We start from the raw sequence: 24,310 nt of genomic DNA, 5'->3' as shown, positions 1-24,310 counted from the left end.
AATGTGCGCCCCCTTAGAAAGTCTCGGCAGGAAGGAGGGCGGGCTGAGTATTTAGAATACAATACAGCCCGAGCGAACGTTGAGGTTAAGTGCTTTCAAAGGGAAGTGAGAAGATTCCAAGTAAATGTTGAAATTCACATGCGAAGAGAGGAAGCTCGGGGCGGCTGGCGATCCGGGGGGAAAGCCCTGGGCCGAGCTCTGCGCGGCTCCGGCGAGTTCAGGTATGGCCACGCCCCCCTTCAGCAGCTGGTGGGAGTGAATCAGACGAATGGGAAATCTGCTGCAGGGAGGGGAAAGGAGCCTCCGGTCTGGTTAACACAGACTGAAAGTGCTGCAGTGACACTCAGCCCTCCAGTGCTGCGGAGAGGCAGAGCAGCGCGCGGCACCTGTCCGCGGCCGAGAGAGCCGGGACGCGGGCGCCGGGGCGGCCGTACAAAAGGAGGGATCGCCGAGGTGCGCGTCAGTCCTCAGCCCGCCAGGGGACGCGGAGGAAATGTGGACTGTGTAGAGATGAGCGACACTTATCTCCGATGTTGGATATTTGCTTGGAAAAACGTGTGGGTACGACCTTGGTAAGGAACTTGATCTTGTTTTTCATCCTGAAATTGATCAGAAATTGTTGTTGTTGTTGTTGTTGTTGTTGTTGTTGTTGCTGCTGTTGCTGTTGCTGTTGGCGTAGTCGCAGTAGAAACCAGAACTGCTTCTGCTTTAGGGCGCTTAGAACTGTCAAACATTTATAAGACTTTTTCCTTATGAATCATTAACCCCTTCAGTTCTAGGCATAATTGTCAATTCATTGAAACTTCGGTAGTGGCTCCTGCCCACCCCCGTCAAATAACTCCTTCGGGTTGGCTTTATTTTTAAACTTCGCTAGATTTTAACATTTATTTACCATCATGACTGTCCATGTGGGAACTAAATGAAAACAAGCAAGTTTGCTTAAGTCGTAACAGGGGAAAGACAACTTTGCATCTGACTTCTTTTTAAAAGAGCATCATGTTTAGGGAAGAAATAGAAGAATGTAAAAGAAAGCCACCTTGAAGGACTTCCGCCGAGCGCTGTGTTTACATTCTAAGGAGGACACGTTCTTACATGGAAATGATACCCGCTTTCCTACTTTTTTTTTTTTTTTTAATCAAGCCTTGTCTATATGGGAAAACATTCCAGAAGTTGTTTACCTTTTTTCCTCTCTCTCTCTCTGGAAAGCACTTTTCCTGAGTGCAAGGGGGGATTTGCGGGAATATCCTTATCAGTTTACAAATGGAAGCAGTGCCTGTCCTCGGAGCCTTCTATATTTGTTATAACTTTAGTTACAGTAAACTGAAGCACATCAGTGACTTCTGGGAATTCGTACACTTTCAGATTTAAATGGAAAGTGCTATTTGTAGCTGAGGGCTCCTGAAGGAATTCTCTCCAGGGAATGCTATTGAAGAGTTTTTATGCTTTGTTGTTTTGCTTTTTCAAAATTTGGCGTGAGATGCCCACCAGTCAGAGGAAACTGCCAGGAGTTTTCCCCTTTCGCCCATTTCTCCTCCTCTTTTTCCTGTGCTCCAAATCATTTCTGAAAAGCTGCAGCTCAGGGATGCTGGCAGGATGCAACCCTTCCAGTCTCCCGTGTGAGAGGATGAAAGGGAGCGCTGCAGCAGAGGAGGGGGGGCGGCGAGTTGTTTTGAAAGTTGTTTTGCGTTGGGAGCTGGTGGGAAAGTTCAGTCTTCCCCATTTGGAAAAGGCCGGCTGGGTTCCGCTCCTGCCCCACACGCGCTTTCCATTTTTAGCTTCATTCAGAGGCAGACAGAGCTCCTTCCTCTTCCTCTCCTTGTTTGTGACACTTTTCTGAGGCAGCTTTTCCACAGCGCGGAGGGTCTGGCGGCCATGACCCCAGGCGTTCTGGGACATAGGACCCAGCGCCCACAGCATTTTTCTGCTGTGAGAGGTAAAGCAGGGATTGTTTGGAGGTGTTTCTTTTCTTTTTTCCACCCCCCTCCCCAATGAGGTTGCCACAGTCTGTCTTTCTTTTTTTAAAAAACTAAGTAAGAGTGGCATTTTAAAACCTCGCTTCTTCAAGGCAGTCTTCTTTATACGGCTTTTTGGCTCTTACTCAACTGTACCAAGCACTCTTGCATCTGCTTTTAAAGTCTTCAGACTACTGTATTAGTCATAGCCTCTCACAGGGAGCCACAGGACAATGGGGATTAAAGGCCTTTCCCTTCTCTTCCAGGCTGCCCCGAAGTGTAGCTCCAGTGCTGTGAGGTTTCGAGGGGTGACCGCCGGGACCATGAAAATGGACATGGAGGACGCAGACATGACTCTGTGGACAGAGGCTGACTTTGAAGAGAAGTGTACATACATTGTGAACGACCACCCCTGGGACTGTGGGGCCGACGGAGGGACCTCAGTTCAGGCAGAGGCGTCTCTACCAAGGAATCTGCTTTTCAAATATGCCACGAACAGCAAAGAGGTAAGCCTCTGGTTTGTTGCTGGAGAAGATTGGCACCTGACGCCAAATCTCCCTACTTGCCCTTGTGGCCTCGTATATCCGTGAGAATCTGTAAGTATCAATACTTAATCGATCCCTTAATTCCCTTCTTTCATTGCTTTCTCTTTCCCCAAGTCTGTCCTCCTCATTTCCTGCAGCTCTCAGCTGCTCCCTACTAATTAGTAAACAGTTCAGTCTTTTGGTGAGTTGACACATCTTGGGAAAGCTGCATTGCAGAAGGAGGTGGGCGAAATTGACAGTGACCTTGGAGAAAGCCACTGTCCACCCCCGGACTCCCTGACCCCTGGTCCTCCAATTGTACGGTAGCTTCTGAGGGAGAAAACTTTTTCTTAGGGGGGAAAAAAAAAAGTTTTTCATGTTTCTTTTGTCTCCTTTTGGTCATGAGATGGCTTTATTCTTTTTAATGAGCCAGCTTTATTAGCTGGGTTTCTAAAATTATTCTCAAAACCTTGACGTGTTTATGAACTGAAGTGATGGTGTAGACCAAGAAGAGGTTCGTGTAAAAGTGTCCTCTGTCCGGATGACTTCAGAGCTAACCACTGTGTTTATCTGCGGCAACTCCTTTGCTCTGGCTGGGCTGGCAGGCCGATTCCTTACTGGCCTCTGAAGTGGGTACACCCTTTGTTGTTTCAAAGGGGCTGGAAACCCAAACTTGGAATGAGCAAAGGATTTGTGTTTACCCTTTTATATAACGATTATAGTGAGGCGTGATGTTTAGCTGTGAAATAACTTGCAGAACCACCTCTGGTTTTGAGAATTCAGCTACTGCAGTTAGTTGTTCTTACTAGTCCATAAGCTGAGCTGGCTTGAGGGAATCAGCCCCCCAACAGACTTCCCACCACCACTACTCCCATAGGTTACTGTCACTTCCGTCACTGTCTTCAGAAAGAAGTGATTCCTTGCTGTAGGAATCCATAATTTGATACTGGGACAATTCATTAGAGCCATGTCAGATCACTTTCCTCCTTCCCCAAGGAACAGTATTTGAAGGAGTCGGGGAGCCTGTTTGGGAAATACTTTGTCTCTTTCCTGTTTGTGTCTGAGTTCAGTGTTTTCGGTGAGGGGGAGACACAGCTGTCTAAAATTAAATAGAGCAACTCTGCTTTGAGTTTCATTAAAGCTTAACCTTTTTTTTTTCCCCCTGCTGGAAGAATGGAGGCAGATTTTTTTTTAAAGCAAAATTTAAATTGTAGTTGTACATGAATGTTACCAAAAATTTAACCCCCAGAGGTCAGCCTTAATTATACCTCTTTCTGAAAGCAACCCTCTTCTCATTGAAAGTCTCATAAGATGTGGCCCGTGGAATCAATGTAGGATTTGTTTGGCTACCTAAGGTTTGACTGTGGTTTTAAAAGGTGTAGTGTGTTTTTTCCCATATCACATTTGACCAAATATTGGTCCGTTCTCAGGGCTCATTTTTGTGCTGTGTTGCCCTGTCCTGCCCATTGTTTTGAAATAAAGACCTCTATTCTGTGGTTCATCTTTGGCTTTTAATTCTATAATGTTCTTATCGTCAGTTCAGCTCTTAGCTTGTTTTTCAATTTCCATCATTCTGCTTAAAATCATAGCTCAATAAAGGAATGCCCTCAGATTATTAGTCCAAGGTTCAGAACGATAGTCACTTACCTAAGATGTATTGTGAGAAGCGTGAGCCAGGACTAGGAGCAAAGTTCTCTTGACTTCCCCAGCCACTGCTTCTTGATTATGCTACACTGGCCCCTCTTGGTGTCACTGTGGTTTTATTTATCGCCTTTACATCTTTCAGCCCAATCCTTTATTAAGCTTCTTTGGTGTTCTTTTTTTTTTTTTTTTTTTGGTCTGAACGTATAACTTCCTATTTCAGTATGTTCATGCAGTATCTGTATCCCTAAAGAGGGTCTTTTCAAAACTAACCTAATGAGAGATCAGGGCCTTCTATTCTATTTTCCCACATCCGTTCCTAATCATAAAAGCAACCAGGAAGCCAACTTAAATGTAATACTGTCTTACACTCACTCTGGAATTTGTACCTGTTTTTCTGTTTCTTTCTTCCTTTTTGCCCTTTTGGGAGAGGACAGTTTCCTTAAGGTGGTGAAAGAAGCCTGGGGAATTGAGCCATTGAGGGTGTGATACCTGCAGACAGTTCTAGAACAGAAACCTTCAGGATTGATGAAATGTTTACATTATCATTATTCAGTTAGTTCTTTCAGTCCCACCAGCCATGGAAAGAGGAAAAAAAAAAAAAGCTTTCTACGTGGGGTTTTTATCTCACTGATTTATCTTGCCCTTCTTTACATGTTTTCATTTAAATAGCAGAAGATGTTACATTATGTACTGTTGTGCTGACATACTGGGGGATTTTTTTTTAACAAGACCATTTTTCATTATGAATTTGTGCTATGTGTCAGCACCTTTTTTTTTCTTTGGGTTTAAAAACAAAACATACAAACCATATTTCTGATCTTGACCCTCATTTTTAGATTTGGTTTAGAATCATTCTGCACCTTTAATGAGGCTGTTCTTACTTCCTATTTCCAGAACTGAAGCCAAATATAGACCTACTATTCAAAACTTTTAGAACTTTTTTTAACTGATGGGTTATTCTTTTAGGGGGATTTTCCCCTTGTCCTCCTGAAATAATCTTTTGTGAATACTTGAATACAGCAAGATCAATTTAAGCATTTATATTTTAGAAGCGGTAGCCTGTGTTGAGTTTGCTTGTATTCAAGAGGCACAGTGGCTCTGAGTCTGACCTCCCAGAGTCATGTGGTGATAAACATCAGGCCATGATGGGGACTCGCTGAATGTCTGTTTTGATTGAAGTCCATTATTAACTCAAGCCATCTGTAAAAAGTATCTCTCCATAACATGCAATTCCCTCTTCTTCATAGTGCCTTTTATTTGTGAGACAATGTACCATGTTTCCTTTAATACAAAGATAATTATGGAGGAAACCTTCCAAAAACATCTCCCATCCATTCCACCCCCTTTTTAAAAAAATGAAGTGAATTGCAAGCTGAAGTCCTAGTCCACTACAGAGTTCTAGTTATCTCAATGCGAATATCCTTGTCTTCAAAATAGAATTGTAATCAAAGAAATCATTTTTATAGGGGCAAATCTGGGGAGGGGGAGAGATAGCTAGTAATTTAAATAATCTTAATGTAATTTGGGGTGATGATGCTCATACCACATTTAAACTTGAATAAGGTTTCTGCTTAAAGCCCGCTGCTATGAGTGTGTATCTGTATATTCCTTAAAGGAGGAATTGCTTAAAAAAACAAAAAAAACACCAAGTTTATATTCTCCTTGATATCAGACTTTGATTTAGCAACCCCCATCTTAAGTTGTGAAATCTTCATTTTGTATGATGAAAAACAAGCCCTTTTTTTTTTTTGGTCTGGAAGCCTCAGACATCAGGGTGTGTCCTGTAACCGAGGCCACTGACAGAGACAGATCTGCCCAAATGGTGGAAGGATTGGACCCCAACATAATGCATGGTATGGAAGAGCTTGGCTGGAGGCAAGAGAGGGGCAAGGACATGTAGAGGCCAGGGTCTTGTCCCTGATAGGTTAATGGGAGGCACACAGCAGCCTGCCCCTAGTAGTAATTCTTTAGGACCCTGGTCAGTTCCTGTGAAGTTTCCTTCTTGAGATAGGTGAACACATTCTTAATTAGTCTTTTTAGCACTGTGAAATCCAAGGCACACACCAGGTTCCTCTGTATCACGTGCTTGCTCCAAGGATAGAATGTTGTTGGCTCAGGTTCACAGCTGGATCTTTCTAGGGCCAGAGGGAGAATATGACTAGGTCTTCCACTTCCCATTAAAAATGACCTTGGTTTCTGTTGCCCCTCCACAGTTACCTAGCCGAGTACTGTAATCTTAAAATTGCAGCTTGTATGTCCTCTTTGAATAATGTCTCAGACACAGATTTCAGATGAAGATATTTATCCCGTATGAAAATGCTGGACTGGGAATGGATATAGATGGCATATAAGCCATACAATTCTTTCCAACCTTTGAAATTCTATGATTTTGTGTCTCTGTTTATCCACTTTTGTGTTTATATATTTCCTATAGCTCTTGTATAATAGGAACTTAAAATAATACGGTTCTGTCTCACTTGTAAAGATAATCCAATATTGAAGGCTCTTTGGCTCTTTTTTAAATCAGAAAACTTTCATAGACCTCTCTTCTTCCACAGACCCTCCTCTTTTTAATTGTTCTCCTCTCTCCTCTCCTGCTTAATTGCATTTGTAAAGTTATAAATGGCAAATACTGTCTTATAGTGTCCTCTTGACTTTCTTTTTTTTTTTTTTTTTTTTTTTTTTATTTATTTATTTTTTTTAATTTTTTTTTTTTTAAATGTTTATTTATTTTTGAGACAGAGAGAGACAGAGCATGAACGGGGGAGGGTCAGAGAGAGAGGGAGACACAGAATCTGAAGCAGGCTCCAGGCTCCGAGCTGTCAGCACAGAGCCTGACGCGGGGCTCGAACTCACAAACCATGAGATCATGACCTGAGCCGAAGTCGGACACTTAACCGACTGAGCCACCCAGGCGCCCCTCCTCTTGACTTTCTTATACTTGTACTCAAGTAAGTGCTGGGTGGCTATGTCTTCTGAAAATTGTTTTGTGGGAACATGATTCTGTCGAGTTTTTTGGCAATAAGAAAACTGTGTGTGTTTTCTTAGTATAAGATTGATAGATGAGAAGCAAGAGACCTCATTGGTTAAAAAAAGAGCAATTCAGAAGAAAAAACCTGACCTCAATATAATGCTACTTGTTGGTAATCAAGCTCTGACTCCCAAGACACTGTCTTCAAGAGACTATAATTTAAAACAAAGTTGATGAACCAGTTGAGTACCTTTCTTTAAATTACTGCTTTAAAGTGGATATGTTGAAAATATCAACTACTAATTATTGGCTCACCAACAAATGACATTATTTGTTTTTCCTGTTTGTCATTTTAATATTATGGAATAATCACTCAAATGTGAATGCCAAATGATTTGCGTGTCATAGAAGTCAATTCCATGAATTTTTCAAATTAATTAGGTGCAATAATGTAAATAATGAGCCTCTGAATAAGTAAGTCTTCTTCAGCTTTAGTACAAATTTTTATCTCAAGACTGTTCTGAGGCACTCCTGTCCCCAGTCATTTTACTGCCAACAAATACCAATAACGATGAACTGTATTGAAAGGGCACATAGATGTAAATGAAGGCAGAGGAGGAGGATGAAATGAACATCTGCTTTTTTCAGCTCTCTGCCAGAAATTCATAAAGTACCAAAAATAACACTTTAGCTCACAACCTTGTTTCAACTTGTGTTAGGTGTAGGAAATTTTCTTTCTATCTTTCTTTTTCCTGTCTTTTCAGTCTGGGTACGCTCCATTGAGGCTTGTATATTGAATACCAAATTGTTAAAAAAAAAAAAAATCATTGACTGATGAGAAATGTACATGAGAAAGATTGGACTTTACAACCATGTAGATGTGCTTATTCCATATCCATTTAAACAGATTTAAATTCTTGATGGAGATTTATTGAGGTATCCACGTACATCACAACCAAAATCTGAGAATCCCCTGTGAACATTCACTGATACATATATATTGGGACCTACCATTGCGGGTACACAATTACACAGGAGCCACCGGGCTTCATAAAACCTGGAAATAAATATTCTCTTTTACCTCCCCTCTTGGTCCATGTCAGTAAGGTATTCAGTAAGTAAAAAGTATTCAGTTTTGGACAAGAAAAAAATAAAAATGGGAAAGTGACTGAATAAAAACCAAAACAAAACTGTAACTGCAAAATGTTGCAGAGGACCACTTACAGAATTCTTTTGAATAGTGATGAATTGCTTCCTGATTCGTGGTTGGTGATTTTTTTTCACTCCCTTAAAGAAATTTACGATCAAGGAGGAACTGGCATAGTTAACATGTTTCTTTAGCAAGGCTCTGGTGTGATACATCCAGTCTGAGAAGGTCATTTCCTCGGATCTTAGAACCCACAGCTTTCCTCGGTATAAATTCCATTTCAAAGGATGACTTTTGACCACTGTTGAGTAGAAGATGCTAGAGGAGAACAAAGTTACTGGACGATCTTTCTTCTATTAAGGAGAACTTACAAGCTATGAAAAAAAAGAAAAACCTCATCTGGAATGAAAAAACATATAATGTGTTTTGCTTCTGGTTCCTTAGGTCTTTGTGGAACAACCAAAGGGCATTATTTTGGTTTCTGAGGTTAAAACTATTTTATTCCCCTCAAGCATGCTATGTTTATAGTTTGAGGGAGAAGGAGAAATAAGAAACTAGGAGCAGGCTGAAGTAGTTTACTCTTGACAGTCTAATTCTGCAATATCTGATTCTAAAATCAGGTAAAACAATGGTTATCTTCTCTGTTTTTCTAGCATGAAAAGTAATAATAAAAATAAAGGACCTTCAGTCACCAGAGAATAATCCTTTACATGATTTTCACACTTCGTTGGGTATTTGCTTACGATCTGGGAGTTTGAAGGATGGCCTCCCCCTAAGATGAAGCTTGTTATTAAAATTATGTAGGCACCATTAATATCTGCTCTCCATATCATAATTTTGTCATTGTTCATTGTACTACCACTTGACAATTCAATGAAAAAGTTAGTTAATATTTTACAGTTGAAGTAATTATCTCATATTTTACCCCCTATAGGTTATTGGAGTAGTGAGTAAAGAATACATACCAAAGGGAACACGTTTTGGACCTCTAATAGGCGAAATCTACACCAATGATACTGTTCCTAAGAACGCCAACAGGAAATATTTTTGGCGGGTAAGTAGAGAAAATTGTTTCAGACTCTTTAAGAATTAAGGGAAAAAAATGGAGCTAGAATTGCTGGGTCACTTCCTTTTTCAGCCTATACTAGGGCTCACCACAACATTGGGGCCCCTGTGGACGCAGGGCATTGTAAGCAAATGTGATTGAAACTGGTTAAATATGTGGCTCTAGAAAAGCAGCCTGTAGGTGATTAGGGATGGAGATATGGACTGTATGTGAATCTTAATTTTTGCAATTCATTAGAGCTTTGTGATGAAAGGAAACAGTTTGCTGCTTGCTTCAAGGGTAGGTTCATTTGCATTTCTCTGCAAGGAAGTAGTAATGAGTCACCAAGCCTTAGATTTCACCCCTTCTTGATTTCTTGCTGAGTTAACTTTAATTGAATGGAAGAGTAATCGTAAATGAATTAGCTTGAAAATACACGCAGTTAAGGAAGGAAGGATGCGTGGAAGATGCCACTAGGGGAATGGAGATGACTAGGACTAGTCATGCATCTACACGTAAAACTGTTGGATGTGACTGTATGCACATTGCTCCCATAACATAAGGGAAATGCTTACAATCATGGGAGAGCATAAAGGTCTGGCCCATACAATTTCCTTTGGAATATCAAGATTAGAAAGGACTTCAAAGATAAACTAATTAGATGGATTTTTGAGTAAAAGGCTCTGAATTAGAAGGGAACAGAGAAAAAAATTGGACTGCTTTCCATCCTCCCGTAGATTTCTAGGATATTCAGTTTTCTCAATTAGAAAATGAGAATATGCTTATTAAATTTAAAAGTAATTTTTTTTATACATACTTGCATAAAATGATCCTGACTACTGGGGAACCATGGTTTGAATTCTTTTATGAAACAGCTGCATGATAACAACAAAAACTGGATTATACTTATTTTGGCCAGTATTTACCGAGGATGCCTATATCTTTTGGACAAGTGTCTTTATAAAAGGCTTCCATTTGGGGATCAGTCAGAAGCTGTTCCATAGAAACAGGATTTTTTTTTTTTTTTTTAATTCGGGAAGTTTTGTGTTTTTAGAAATTTATTTTGCTATTTTCCAAACGTGAGAAAATGCTAAGAATTGTGTGCTCACATAAGAGACTGTTAAAAACAGAACAAACTGAGGGTTGATGGGGGTGGGAGGGAGGGCAGGCTGGGTGATGGGTATTGAGGAGGGCACCTTTTGGGATGAGCACTGGGTGTTGTATGGAAACCAATTTGACAGTAAATTTCATGTATTAAAAAAATAAATAAAAATAAAGTTAGTCACGTATGGATTTAAAAAAAAAAAAAAGAATTGTGTGCTCACAATTTTTATTTAATATTTACACATGCTTGGGGCACCTGGGTGGCTCAGTCATTAGAGGGACTGACTTTTGATTTCAGCTTAGGTCACGATCTCACAGTTCGAGAGATTGAACCCCACATCGGGCTCTGCACTGACAGTGCAGAGCCTGCTTGGGATTCTCGCTCTCCTTCTCTTTCTGCCCCTCCCCCACTCATTCACAAGCGTGAGCTCTCATTGTGTCTGTCTGTCTGTCTGTCTCTCAAATAAACTTAAAAAAAATCTTTAAAAAAATAATTACACATGCTTCAAATATATTTACTTCGTGACTTCTAATGGGCAAAATGTCAGTGAGTGCATTTTTGCCTTTCTTGCCGATAAAATTTTCTCAGAAATGAGCCACAGAAGTGTGTAATTCTTGGAGTCAAAGGTCTGAATTAACACATGCCAGCATAAGACTTAATGATGTGTGGTCATTTTTTTAAAAAGGCAAGAAATACCTAAGAACCTCCTGTCTCTGTCCCAATTCTCTGGTTCATTAAAGGCTCACTATAAGTAACTGAAATGCTTTCCTTGGGAGGATTTATTTGAATCAGTCTTTCACATACAAAGGATATTGTAGGAGAAAACTCCCCACATGTTGTTAAAAGCATCCTGATTTTGCTGGCAGGAATATGAACATCTGTTGTAAGGAAAGAAAAACTTCCATCCAGATTACACAGGCAAAGAAGAGTAGGGATGTTCAAGTTGAGAAACCAGTGAGTGACATTTCTTGTAACTGTACTATGAGTCAGCACATTTTTAATCTTCCTGATAATATATGGCAATGTAGTGAGGTAAGAGAGAGCAGTGTTCATTTGACGTATGCATTATTTTATTTTCGAGTGTGTGTGTGCATGACTTCATGGCATTGACATTTCTGTCTTTTAAATGAGGATAACAGTAAATTGTAGTCCATGGATGGCTGACTGGAATCTCATACCCGTAGCTTTAGAAAGCAGTCTCCGCCCAGCGAAGAGTGCAGAGCGATGGAACCCCATGTTCCTGGAAGTTTGCACATCAGAGTAAACAAACTTGAAAACCCCTCTTGATAGCAGAATTCACCCAGCCTTGTTCCATTTTCTCTTAACAAAACACACCGCAAAAGCTCTCACAAGCTGCTTTGATGAAGCCACATGTATTTCCCCCTTCACAATTTACAGGAAGTTACTCTTAAAAGAAAGTGATTCTGGTGTTTACTGCCTGTGTTAAAGGGACAGAGTTCCTTTTTGTTTCTGATAACGTTTGAGTGAAATACAGAAACGATTTATAGACTATCATAGTCAGTATGTGACTAGGAACAAAGCAATAACCTGCTGTCCGGTTAGAGCAAAATTTCTGCTATGAACAGTGCCCTACTACGCGAGGACTACAAGTTGCAGATAACCAGGTATTGATTATAGATGTATAAGGAAATTTCTTAAGACTGAAGAAAAAATGGTCCATCTTGAAAAGAGGGAGAGAAAAGCTTTCTGTGGAAGGGGAAGGAGTTTGTTTATAAAGTAGTTTCAGCAAGACTGTAGGTTTTAATTTTTCCTCTTCTTACCTCTGCCTTTTCACTGAGGAGCCTGAGTGCGTGTGTTAACCAGAAAGGAGTGGTACTATGGGGCAAACTTTGAATTCTTCGTTATGCGTTGCCTTTCAAGAACAACATAGCTTATTCCTGTTCTTTTTTGAAAAACGCGTGCCTGTGGCCCTGTGGGTGGTGTTTTAGCCAACCACCCTTCAGATAAGAGGGTTCCCTCTCCTCTCCTTTGGCTTGAGAGACAAGCGCAAGGCCGAACATGTTTATCAAGAGGAAAAGTGACTTCTCAGTAGACTGTCAAATTCTGGCTTCTGTCCCGGTGCTCACTTTGTTATGGCAGGTGAAGTTCACCTTTGCCCCACCCAGTGTTTCCACAAAAAGGCAAGGTTCCAAGTATTCATATGAACAAGTGTTACTTCTGGACTTGGAGGCTTGGGGGTGGAGGATGTTTGCATAGTTTAAGCCTTGGGCGGGGGTGTAGGAAACGGCAAGTACAGAGGCCATAGAAAAAGCTGAGAGACTCAGTTTGACGTATTCAGTTGACTTGGTCTTCTACCCAGTGACTCAAAGCATTAAAAGTCAGCATAATCGGAACTAAAGTTAGTAGCATCGCCCATTTGCCATTCACGGCTGTAGCAAAAGTAATACTCTCTGGCGGTTTGGTCCGCCTGAGGCGGCTCCTTAAATGAAATGTTGTGTTTCATTCTTCTGTTGTTTTTCCCCAAACATGAAAAGACGATAAAACTGAAATGGAAAAGGTAACTGACAAAGTGTGCCTTACCGGTTTCTGCCCTTACTTATGCTGATTCAAGACTACTCTGGCTAAACCGATTTCATTCTTTTTTCTAACTGGGCCACAGGGAACGAGAAAGCACACTCCGTACTTGCTGTGTTTGTTCTTCAGGGTGCCGGGGAAGCTTTCCATTGCTTTGGGGCTGACTTTCTTTCACACGTCTGTCTTTTCATTTGGACAGATCTATTCCAGAGGGGAGCTTCACCACTTCATCGATGGCTTCAATGAGGAGAAAAGCAACTGGATGCGCTATGTGAATCCGGCGCACTCTGCCCGGGAGCAAAATCTGGCTGCGTGTCAGAACGGGATGAACATCTATTTCTACACCATTAAGCCCATCCCTGCCAACCAGGAGCTTCTTGTGTGGTATTGTCGGGACTTTGCAGAAAGGCTTCACTACCCTTATCCCGGAGAGCTGACAATGATGAATCTCAGTAAGTGGATTATAGAACAAAAAAATAAAGTAAAATAAAAAATGCCGGTAATGTCAGTTCTGCCCCTATGAGCTAATAACATGTTGTTTAATTATATGGCTTCATTTGTTGGGCCAAGTAGGTGGCTTAAACAAGGGACTAGGAAAAGGGAAAACAATTTTTTTTGAGTCCCTATTCTCCATTATGAAACTTGACCATGTAAACTATTAAAAGCTATTTTGAGTGTTTAATTCAGAAAATTGGAGGAAGAAATATATATCCAATTCTAATCCTTCCAAAAGGGGGCAGGTAGTAGTATAAAAGGGATTGGTCCTGACATGCCTAGTCTTTAAGGGATAGCCCTTGTTTGTGGTGATTTGTTGGTGCCTAAAATGTGTGTTGAAATATTATAGAGATGTACATTTGGTTATCAACTCACGGTCTGATGTAGAACATCCAGGATTGTCTCTGGAAAAACAATTTTAAAAATATTCTTCTAAATGGATAACTCTAAATATTTTATATCATACCTTCCTTCCTTATGGCAGAAACCTAATCCTAATTATCTAATCTCCTGATCCGTATTACAGTAGCCACCTATCACTTTATTTTTAATTTTTTTAAAACCTTTTAAATTTATTTTAAAGTTTACTTATTTACTTTGAAAGAGAGAGAAAAGGCACAAATAGGGGAGGGGCAGGGAGAGAACCCCAAGCAGGCTCCACACTGTCAGTACAGAGCCTGACTCGGGGCTCAAACCCACAAATTATGAGATCATGACCTGAGCCGGACATTCAGCTGACTATGCCACCCAGGCACCCCTATCACTTTATTTTAACAAATTCTCAGTTCCTTAGGTTTATAAGCTTTTACTTTTTTATTTGACTATAGTTAATGTCCTAACCTCTCTGGAAAGGGCTACCTCATTTTAGTCATTCTCAAGTGATCTCTAGGAACAATTTAAGAATTGCCATAAAACTCCAATCTGTTGTAATTATGGTTGTATGTTCTCAGTCAGACTGCTAAGTTTTAAGGAAGTTTTTAACATTAAATCCTTCTGGATTAAAGTTTTGGCATCTAAATTCTGAAATTTTTGTAACTATTTGATTTGATATTATTTCAAACTTACAGGAGAGTTACAAGAATAGTACAAAGCATTCCCCAGATAGACCAACTATTGATAATGAGGTCTCAGTTGCTTTATCTGAAGGCTGAATTACTTTAGTTCACGTTTTCACCTTTGAAACATTTGGAATGAATGTTAATTTTAACATAAATTAGAATTTTGAATTTTGACTTTAATTTTGGGACCTGTTAACAAACCAATTACCTATCCTAGTCAGGTGCAAGCCAATTCTATAGCTATTTGGTGCTCATCCCACACTGTCTAGTTTACTTGATCTCCCTAGGATCTCAATACTGTGTTTGTCGCTTTCTGAAAAGGTGGGGCTGTAAAAACTTACCAACCTCCCTCATAGGATCACCTTTTAGGTTTGCATTCGTGGTCCCAAACCGCCCCCCCCCTCCCCCATACACACACACACACACAATCATTGCACCCTTGAGCTTCAGGAAAAGGTCTTGGACTCATTGGAAACAAGACGGCTTCCAACCTGAGCATGAGGGGGGAATCAGGTCCTGATGAAAGGTGTCCGTTCTTTTCCCTCATGTCTCTTCAGAGCTCCCAAGAGTCTGTCACATGTGCTGAGCACCCCAGGAGCCATTCAGCTGTTTGGGCCACTCCCCACGGCCTGGTGGTAAAAGACAACTTCTATTCTAGCAGCTTCTCTCACTAGAGAAGATGTGAGGAAGGTGTGCTGCTTACTCTTGACTTTCTCAGCATGGCAAGTCACTTCTTGATGGTCTCCTTATACTCCTTGATCTTAATCATTCATGGATTCAGAGAAAGACCTTGGTGGTTTTTTTTTTTTCTTCTTCTTCTTCTTTTTCTTAAACAGTAACTCTGTTTGAAGTGACCCACCCCAGTGACTTTGCCCCAACCATGAAGAAGCTTTCTCACATACATCCTTCACCCTGTGTGGTTGCAAAGGCCCTGCATTTTTATTCCCTGATGAAAGGCTTTTCACAGTATCTAAAATTCAAGTGCTTAACTCTTTGTGTACAGAGCAACTTGTGTGTATACCGCGAAATGACACTTTCATTCCCACAAATGTCCCTTTTCGTCTGTGCAGAAATTTTTCTAAATGGAGGTTTAACATTTTCAGATACCCTTTCCTTGTCCAGGATTCTTAGTCAAGAATGAGAGTGAACAATAACCAGTCACATTAAGCCAAGACTCCTGCTGCAGATTGTGAAACCAGTTGTCCTAGGTGTGGTGTAGCTGATGATTGAGCCTCTGATCAGGAAAATTTCCACTATTTCATCAGGCCTAATAGGTAGATTGTGTCTTCAAGTGAGTTGTGTTGGGTTTCCATGCTTCAAGCACAATAAGAGGTCTGTGCCACAATCTCCGTGAGGACTTTAAATGGCAGTGATGGTTCCAATGGGAGAATTTTGAGAAGAGATTCTAATTAAACGGAGGTAAAAAAAAATAATAAGTAGCCAGAAATCACAAATTGGCGTTTTTTAAAACTAAAAGAGTAGAAACTATTAAATTTAACTCTTAACCCCTCCCAAGTTTTTTGGTATTTTTTTCCTATGTATCTAACCAACCCATCTAGAAAACAGTTGACCAAATTATAGACTTCTAAATGTTAATCTGCTTTCTCAGTTTCAGTTGAAAACAGACTTTGTTTTGCCTACTGCAGAACTTCTAGGTTCTTTCTTGTAGTCTTGGGGGTTCTTATTATAGATCGAAAATGTGAGTCGGCATAATTAAGCCATTCAGAGCCTTCAGAAGCAGTTCACTCTTGAAATGACTCCGTCCGCCTACAGCCATTTAAGATTTAAGAACAAAAACAGATCTTGATTTTCTTCTTCATGTTAACTCAAGCTGCTGCTGAGTGGGAGAGTCAGAAATGACACCAGCTCTACTGATTACTCAGCTGCTGAAGGATGATTTTTTAAAATGTACCTTCACAGAGATATGCTCCATGACTTCCACCTTAGAACATCTTAGGGGACTAACATTTCCCTCTGGATATTGTTTTGGAAGAAGATACAAATTGATTTCTATAAAGGCAGACATCTACTGTGATTTTACTCTAGGCCAGGCCCTGTGCTAATAAGTATTTTGCATAGAAAATGATAAATTCTGATTTTCCTATCATTCGGCCTAATCATTAGCTCTGTTTTCAGTTTATTTATTTATTTATTTATTAAAAAAAAATTTTTTTAATGTTTATTTATTTTTGAGACAGAGAGAGACAGAGCATGAACAGGGGAGGGTCAGAGAGAGAGGGAGACACAGAATCTGAAACAGGCGCCAGGCTCTGAGCTGTCAGCACAGAGCCCGACACGGGGCTCGAACTCACGGACTGTGAGATAATGACCCGAGCTGAAGTCGGACGCTCAACCGACTGAGCCACCCAGGCGCCCCTCTGTTTTCAGTTTAATAACTGAATTATCGGGGTGGCTAGTGAGAACACCTGACTAAATATATGAGGACAGTGCTACTGATGGACTCCCGCTTCTTGCTTATGGTTTTAATTTGTTGAATTTTAGAACCAAGAGAGTATTGAAGCCACCGGAAACATTATGAGACTCAGGTGTAATGTGCCACATAAAAATGGCAGAAACAGGACGGTGACGTTTCTGTATGTTCATTTTAGTAGGGTGACATCTTTTTTTAAATGTGGTCCTACGTGGGTGCCTTCAAATTGTTCTTTTTCACCTCCATAAAATTCCTTCCTGTGGCTGTGAGATGCCTCGCCTATCAGTTTTCCAACTTCGTTGTCTCTCTTCCTTTACCATTTCAGCTTTAAAAAACAAAAGTGACAATTTGAACTTCCTGCCTGCTGGGCCTCACTGAAAGACTGATATTGGCCCGATAAGGGGTTATTTATTTTGGTTTAGTGGCTTCAGAAATCCCTCTCCCTCAACAAGCTCTCCATCACTGCCCCCATCAGCATCTTCCCTGATAGTGTCCTGGCTGTGTTTATTCTGGGGCTGCTGGCTCACCCTGGAGTAACTGATAACAGCTAGCAGGAGATAACATTCTCCGAGGGCCTCTCACACTGGAATCGAATCCCTCAAGTCTGTCAGCCCAGAGAATGGATTTGAAAAGTTCAGAGTCTGGACTTCCACAGAGTTCATTTCTAGACCTATCAGATATCAGGCCTGGAGTGCTTTCTCAGTGAAATCAAACGGAAACTTTTTTTTTTTTTAAGGCGACGACGAATGATACTTTTACAGAGGCTTCCGCATGGTCCCCCAAACCTGTCCTCTTAGGATGCAGAGGCCAAGAGCTCTCCTGCCTCCCAGAGCATCCTCACACATGGGAGGGTTCATGCCTTCAACCTACTCCTACTCATGGGGCAGCTATTCGGTTGGAATGATCGCCCCTCTGATAACCAGAGTTCCAGCGAAGGAGCGTTAAGTTTTACTTTTGATTTCCAGGGAAGGCTGAACGGGTTGTTTTTGGTGTTCCCTGCTCTCACTGGTGTTTTCCCAAAGGCATCGTTTGTTCAGTGTATTCGGAGGGGCAGGGCTGGCGATGGCCCGAAGAGTCTGGAACTGTCCTCATTGCTGCTGTTCCTAAGTAGTGTATTTACCGAGTAATAATATAGAATAAATGCTTTCATCTTAGCTGCCTGTTTTCTTTGGTGCTCTAAGTAATTGAACTGGCTCGGGAAGTGCCTGTTGTGGTTTGGCAGAGAAGAGTAGGTCACGCCTTGTGATTCCAGGGGACAGCACTGCTGGGAGCCTGGTTAGACCAGACAGAACCTTGGTGCAGTTCCTGTGCGGTCAGCAAATCGGAGGGGAAAGGGTGGCATCCACATTGCTAATCTATTTGGCACAGGCAGTTTGAACAGGGTTTTATCAAATTCGTATTAAACAAGAATCGAGGCGAAAACTGATGACTGCTTGTTACTTGAAATGAGTCTTAATCTTTCACATCTAGTTCGCAGGGTGTGCTGATTTCCTTTCCGTATACTGTGAACATCAGAATGACTTTTATTAGCCTCTGACACCCCCACCCCAGGATTTTTCCACCCCCATTTTAATGGAAGCTCTCCTATTCTAGCTTGAACAGCACTTTGCCATCATACGGTTTTTACTAGTAGAAACAGAAAAATCCAGACGGTGCTCTTCATTTGAGATGCTGCCACTGTCCCCACTCTGCCGAGAAGGAAACCGAGTGGTGTGTGTAAGCAAGTGGCCCCGGGCCCTCTAGAATGAAAGGGCGTTGAGAAGCCAGGTGTCTCTCGCTTGTGGCCAGCTGGCACTCAGGTTTTCTCCAGGGAGAGCGCAGCTTTGGAAATTCACTTCAGTTCTAACCTTCTGAGTAACCGTCGGTTCTTTATTTCAGCACAAACACAGAGCCATCCAAAGCAGCCGAGCACCGAGAAAAATGAACTGTGCCCCAAGAATGTCCCAAAGAGAGAGTACAGCGTGAAGGAGATCCTGAAACTGGACTCGAACCCCTCCAAAGGAAAGGACTGCTACCGCTCCAACATTTCCCCCCTCGCCCCAGAAAAGGACGCGGACGACTTCCGAAAAAACGGGAGCCCCGAAATGCCCTTCTACCCTCGGGTCGTTTACCCGCTCCGGGCCCCTCTGCCGGAGAACTTTTTGAAAGCCTATGGGATGGAGAGGCCGACCTACATCACTCACTCCCCCATCCCGTCCTCCACGACCCCGAGCCCCTCGGCGAGAAGCAGCCCCGACCAAAGCCTCAAAAGCTGCAGCCCGCACAGCAGCCCGGGGAACACGGTGTCGCCCCTGGCGCCCTGCCCTCCGGAACACCGGGACTCGTACGCCTACTTGAACGCCCCCTACGGCCCGGAAGGCTTGGGCTCCTACCCGGGGTACGCGCCGGCCCCGCACCTGCCCCCGGCCTTCATCCCCTCCTACAACGCCCACTACTCCAAGTACCTTCTGCCCCCCTACGGCGTGAATTGCAACGGCCTGGGCGCCATGGGCAACATGGGCGGCGTGGGCAACCTGGGCCTCTTCCCCCGGCTCTACCCCGTCTACAGCAGCCTCCTGGGCGGCGGCAGCCTGCCGCACCCCCTGCTCAGCCCGGCCTCCCTGCCCAGCTCGCTGCCCTCGGACGGAGCCCGCAGGCCGCTGCAGCCCGACCACGCGCGCGAGGTGCTCGTCCCGGCGCCGCACAGTGCCTTCTCCCTCCCCGGGGCGGCCGCCAGCATGAAGGACAGGGCGAGCAGCCCCACCAGCGGGTCGCCCACGGCGGGCACGGCCGCCTCGGCGGAGCACGTGGTGCAGCCCAAAGCTACCTCAGCGGCGCTGGCGGCCCCCGGCAGTGACGAAGCCATGAATCTCATTAAAAACAAAAGAAATATGACGGGCTACAAGACGCTGCCCTACCCCCTTAAAAAGCAGAACGGCAAGATTAAATATGAATGCAACGTTTGCGCCAAGACGTTCGGCCAGCTCTCCAACCTGAAGGTAGGCCTTGCGGCGTCGGGCTGCCCGCTAGTGCGCCTGCGCCGTCCAGGTGCGCCCGCCTGCGCCCCCGCGCCCCTGTGCTTTGCTCGCTTTGCGTTTTCAACAGTTGGAGACCCGGGCCGGGAATAGCCCGTGGGGCGGGGGGTGGTTTAGTTTGCTTTTGCCATCGCTGGCTGTGTGGCTTTGACCTGGTTACATCTCTTCGGCTGACTTTCCTCAGAATAATGAGACCGTGGGGTTTGGGCTGGAAGATCAGTTTATAGAGTCCTGCTGGCCCGTGACTTTTGTTCCTTTCGTTCAAACAAAACAGAGCGTTCAGAAAACCTCGGGGCTCTGCTTGTTGGGCTTAAGCTTTATCCTGATGGTTTTCTTAAGATGTTTGCATTATAAATGCCCGAGTCCTTGAGCAGACATGTGAGGTCTTCTGGCCAACGCAGAGCACGGCTAACCCACGTGGCTTCTTTCCAGGTCCACCTCAGAGTGCACAGCGGAGAACGGCCTTTCAAATGCCAGACTTGCAACAAGGGCTTTACTCAGCTGGCCCACCTGCAGAAACACTACCTGGTACACACGGGAGAGAAGCCACACGAATGCCAGGTGGGCAGTGTCTCTTGGTAGAAGCATTAAGCTCTGTAGGAGGTGTCTGAGGCGTGCCCACCCTTTGTCATATAGCCTGCAGTTTAAAGCAACACGAGAATTCTGCCTTGCCACCGGCCTACAGCCTTGCATCTGCTGATGAGCCGAGATGGTGACACAGCCAGCTTCCAGTGGGTGGAAAATGGCAGGGGAGTCAACGCCTCCTGGTGTGCAGTGTGCCCACATCTCCCTGTTTGCTTAATGCCACACCGTAGGTGCCACAGGGAGGCTTCTCGCCTCACAGGTTGCTGGGCGTTGGTATGTGAGCTTGCCCTTCCCATTGGCAGCTCTTAATCTTCTGGTCTTCCCGTCTCTGCCCTCTTCCCCACACTGTAGGTTTGCCACAAGCGATTTAGCAGCACCAGCAATCTCAAGACCCACCTGCGACTCCACTCTGGAGAGAAGCCGTACCAGTGCAAGGTGTGCCCTGCCAAGTTCACCCAGTTTGTGCACCTGAAACTCCACAAGCGCCTACACACCCGGGAGCGGCCCCACAAGTGTGCCCACTGCCACAAGAGCTACATCCATCTCTGCAGCCTCAAGGTCCACCTGAAGGGGAACTGTCCTGTGGCCCCGGCCACGGGGATTCCTTTGGAGGACCTGACCCGGATCAACGAAGAAATCGAGAAGTTTGACATCAGTGACAACGCCGACCGGCTCGAGGACGTGGAGGACAACATCGATGTGACCTCTGTGGTGGAGAAAGAAATTCTGGCCATGGTCAGGAAAGAGAAAGAAGAGACTGGCCTGAAAGTGTCTTTGCAAAGAAACATGGGGAGTGGACTCCTCTCAGGGTGTAGCCTTTATGAGTCATCAGACCCGTCCCTCATGAAGTTGGCTCACAGCAACCCACTACCTCTGGGGCCTGTAAAGGTCAAACAGGAAACAGTAGAACCAATGGATCCTTAAGATTTTCAGAAAACAACAAGTGTTTTGTTTTGTTTCGTAACTTATGACTTGGCAAGTCAGGGTGCCTGTAGCAGATGCTTGTACATAATTCCAGTGCTGCAAAGCTCTCCTGACAGCAGATGGTTTCCCCTCACCTCTCTGGAATAAAAGAAGGAACTCCAAAGTTATGGAAATCTCAGGGCATAAATGAGGCAAAGACAATATATATATACATATTATATATACTTATTTACACCCCATCTATATATTTGAACCTGTGTATTTTGACTATTTGTGTGGATATGTTTGCATAGCCTTCCCATTGCTAAGACTATTGCCTAGCCATAATTATTTTTTCAATGATAATCCTTCATAATTTATTATACAGTTTATCGTTCAAAAAGCAATAATTAAAAAAGTTTACAATGACTGGAAAAATTCCTTGTAATTTGAGTTATAAATGTTAGAGTTTTGTCTTGTGGCCATTCTTTGTAGATAATTTCTGCACATCCGTCTAAGTACTTAAGATTTGGTAAAGAAATACATTATTTCAGTTGACCTCCCTTTGTGATAACAGTTTGAAAACGAGGTTTGGTATTGCCAAAGTTAGACAGTTGATGTGTTAATTCATAAGATCTGTCATTTGAACAGCATTGTATACCTTGGGGGGAACGTGTGCAGAATTACCCAACAATAACTTAGAAGAAACAAGAAAGGGAATCTTGTGTGCTTCCGTAGGTAGTTCAGATTTTTTTTTTCTTCCCTAGCCAGGGATTTACCAGAAAGGAGACAAGGCTTTGCCGACCCGTCTCCCTCTCCAAAATGCAGGGACACCCCACCCCAAAGTCATGTGACCATTCAGAGTGGTCACATGACTTCTGCATCCCAGTGTATTATCTGAAAATGTGAAGAAGACAAAATGCCATGTTTCAAACCACTGCAAAATGTTCCCAAAGCACAGGTGGTTTCGTATGTTTGAGGTTTGGGGGCTTGAGTCTGGGTGTTGTTACTGGGTTTTTTGTTGTTGTTGTTATGTCAAAATTGCACAAACATGGTGCTCTACCAGGAAGGATTTGAGGTAGATAGGCTCAGGCCACACTTAAAAAACAAAAACCGAAAAACGGGTATTCTTGTTGTCTTAGGGTAAAAGCAGGCAATGCATGTTCCTAGTCCTAACACATCAATTGTATTTTTTTTTCTGTAAAACTCAGATTTTCCTCAGTATTTGTCTTTTTACATTTTATGGTTAATTTAAGATGAAAGGGCATTGCAAAGTTGTTCACAACAATTACCTCATTGAGTGTGTCCAGTAGTGCAGGAAAGGATGTCTTATCTAATGATTTGCTACTCTAGAGGAGAAACTAAGTGTGCTCCAGAAAGATAGAATGTGTGCCATTCTGTCTTTTACTCTGCTAAGCCCAAAGATTACATGTCAGCATTCAAGGTGTAGCAAAGAATGATGTATATTTATAAATCTATTTATACCACTATACCATGTGTATATATAATATATTTATAACCACTTAAATTGTGAGCCAAACCATGTAAAAGAACCTACGCTTCCTAAGGGCAAAAAAGAAAAAAAAAAAACACAAAACAATCCTTTCTAAGATTTTGCTTCACACATGACCTCACAATCACATTGGTGAGCTTGGGCACCCCCTCGCCATTGGAAGAGACCTGAAAACCTTGGTGCAAAGGCGGGGGACTGCATAACAACCAAGGAGAGAGAGTCCTCATTTTTCACCAATAAGGACAATCTAAGATGGCTTTATTTTTGTTTGGCCACGTTATGAGTCCGGTCACACCCAAGTCACAGAAATAGTCCCATTACTCCCTTTACCACTGTTAACTTTTCTCTCTTCATTTCCTTCCTTCCTAAATAACTGATGCATCACTAATCAACCTGGTTTATATATTCAGCCTTTTATTGATGGCAACTAATGACAACCTGCAGAAAAGAACAACAAATTTAGGATAATCCAGGGAAACCTAAGAGCCTTACTGATCTGTTCCTGTAAGTAGCAAAACTGACAATTTCTTTATGGATCAGGGTTTGACAAACACAGTCCTTAACTGTAGGTAAACCAAAGCATCACACTCTGACATTGACACCAAATACTTCCTATTCTGCTCCTTTGTTCTTTTCCCTTTTGTGCTTTCTTATTTGTGGGAATTTTTACCAAGACCTGTGTGGCTTGCGACTTCTTGATTCTCTTTACCATTTGACTTCCCCTCGTAGGCCTCTTACATGTGAATGTTGAGCCCACAATCAACAGTGGTTTTATTTTTTTTCCTCTAATCAAAGTTAAAACTGACCAAAGTTATTGGCTTTTTACTTTGCTAGAACAACCAACTATCTTATGTTTACGTACTGGTTTACATTGTTATTTATGTGCAAATTGTCAAAATGTAAATTAAATATAAATGTTCATGTTTTACTGATACTTGTGTAGTGTCTTCAGTGAAGGGCCAGTGAAGCGACATCTTGACCGTACTGTAAGGGAACACATTTGAACATGACACGGTTTGCCTCTCTCCTGCCCTGTCCACCCTCCCTGCCAGCAAATGATTCCTTCATCTCCCACCTCCATCTGAGACCACACTTGTGAGTGATTGCAGTGTTGATCTGTCTTCTCTCATAAGTGTAAGATTTTTCAATTATGAGCTATGAAAGTGTTCTCCAAGGAAAGCATTTCAAACATTAGCCAGTAAATGGGGGAAGATTTATTTGCTTTTGTTGGGTTTTGTCTGTTTTACTTTCTTGATGGGGATGGGGTGGTGGGGAGGTAAGGAAGGCTTAGATCAATTCCGGAAATGCCTTCCTAGCCTCATGCCAATGTGTGTGTGTGTGTGTGTGTGTGCGCGTGTGTGTGTGTGAACCCAACCCACTCACGGGTA

At 42.8% G+C, this 24,310-nt stretch overlaps 1 protein-coding gene across 4 annotated transcripts; it reads left to right on the top strand.

Annotated features, from left to right (window-relative positions):
- Positions 1–256: 256 nt before the first annotated feature.
- Positions 257–23,850, top strand: PRDM1 (PR/SET domain 1). Of its 4 annotated transcripts, none has more exons than XM_019442990.2 (7): positions 257–572; positions 2,219–2,458; positions 9,173–9,292; positions 13,123–13,375; positions 18,786–19,885; positions 20,354–20,482; positions 20,858–23,850. In XM_019442990.2, exons 1-7 carry the CDS (start codon positions 531–533, stop codon positions 21,428–21,430), a joined length of 2,457 nt encoding a protein of 818 aa, XP_019298535.2. In that variant the 5' UTR covers positions 257–530; the 3' UTR covers positions 21,431–23,850. The 4 variants fall into 4 exon arrangements, with proteins under 4 accessions (XP_019298535.2, XP_019298536.2, XP_019298537.2 ...); XM_019442991.2 differs by lacking the exon at positions 257–572 and adding an exon at positions 1,679–1,933; XM_019442992.2 differs by lacking the exons at positions 257–572; positions 2,219–2,458; positions 9,173–9,292 and adding an exon at positions 11,886–12,013.
- Positions 23,851–24,310: the final 460 nt, after the last annotated feature.

Source organism: Panthera pardus, unplaced genomic scaffold, assembly GCF_024362965.1.
Source record: "Panthera pardus isolate Hobbes unplaced genomic scaffold, ASM2436296v1 HiC_scaffold_17, whole genome shotgun sequence".
Lineage (NCBI taxonomy): Eukaryota > Metazoa > Chordata > Mammalia > Carnivora > Felidae > Panthera > Panthera pardus.
Note: the sequence above shows the minus strand (reverse complement) of the source record. Positions and strands in the feature narration are given on the sequence as shown.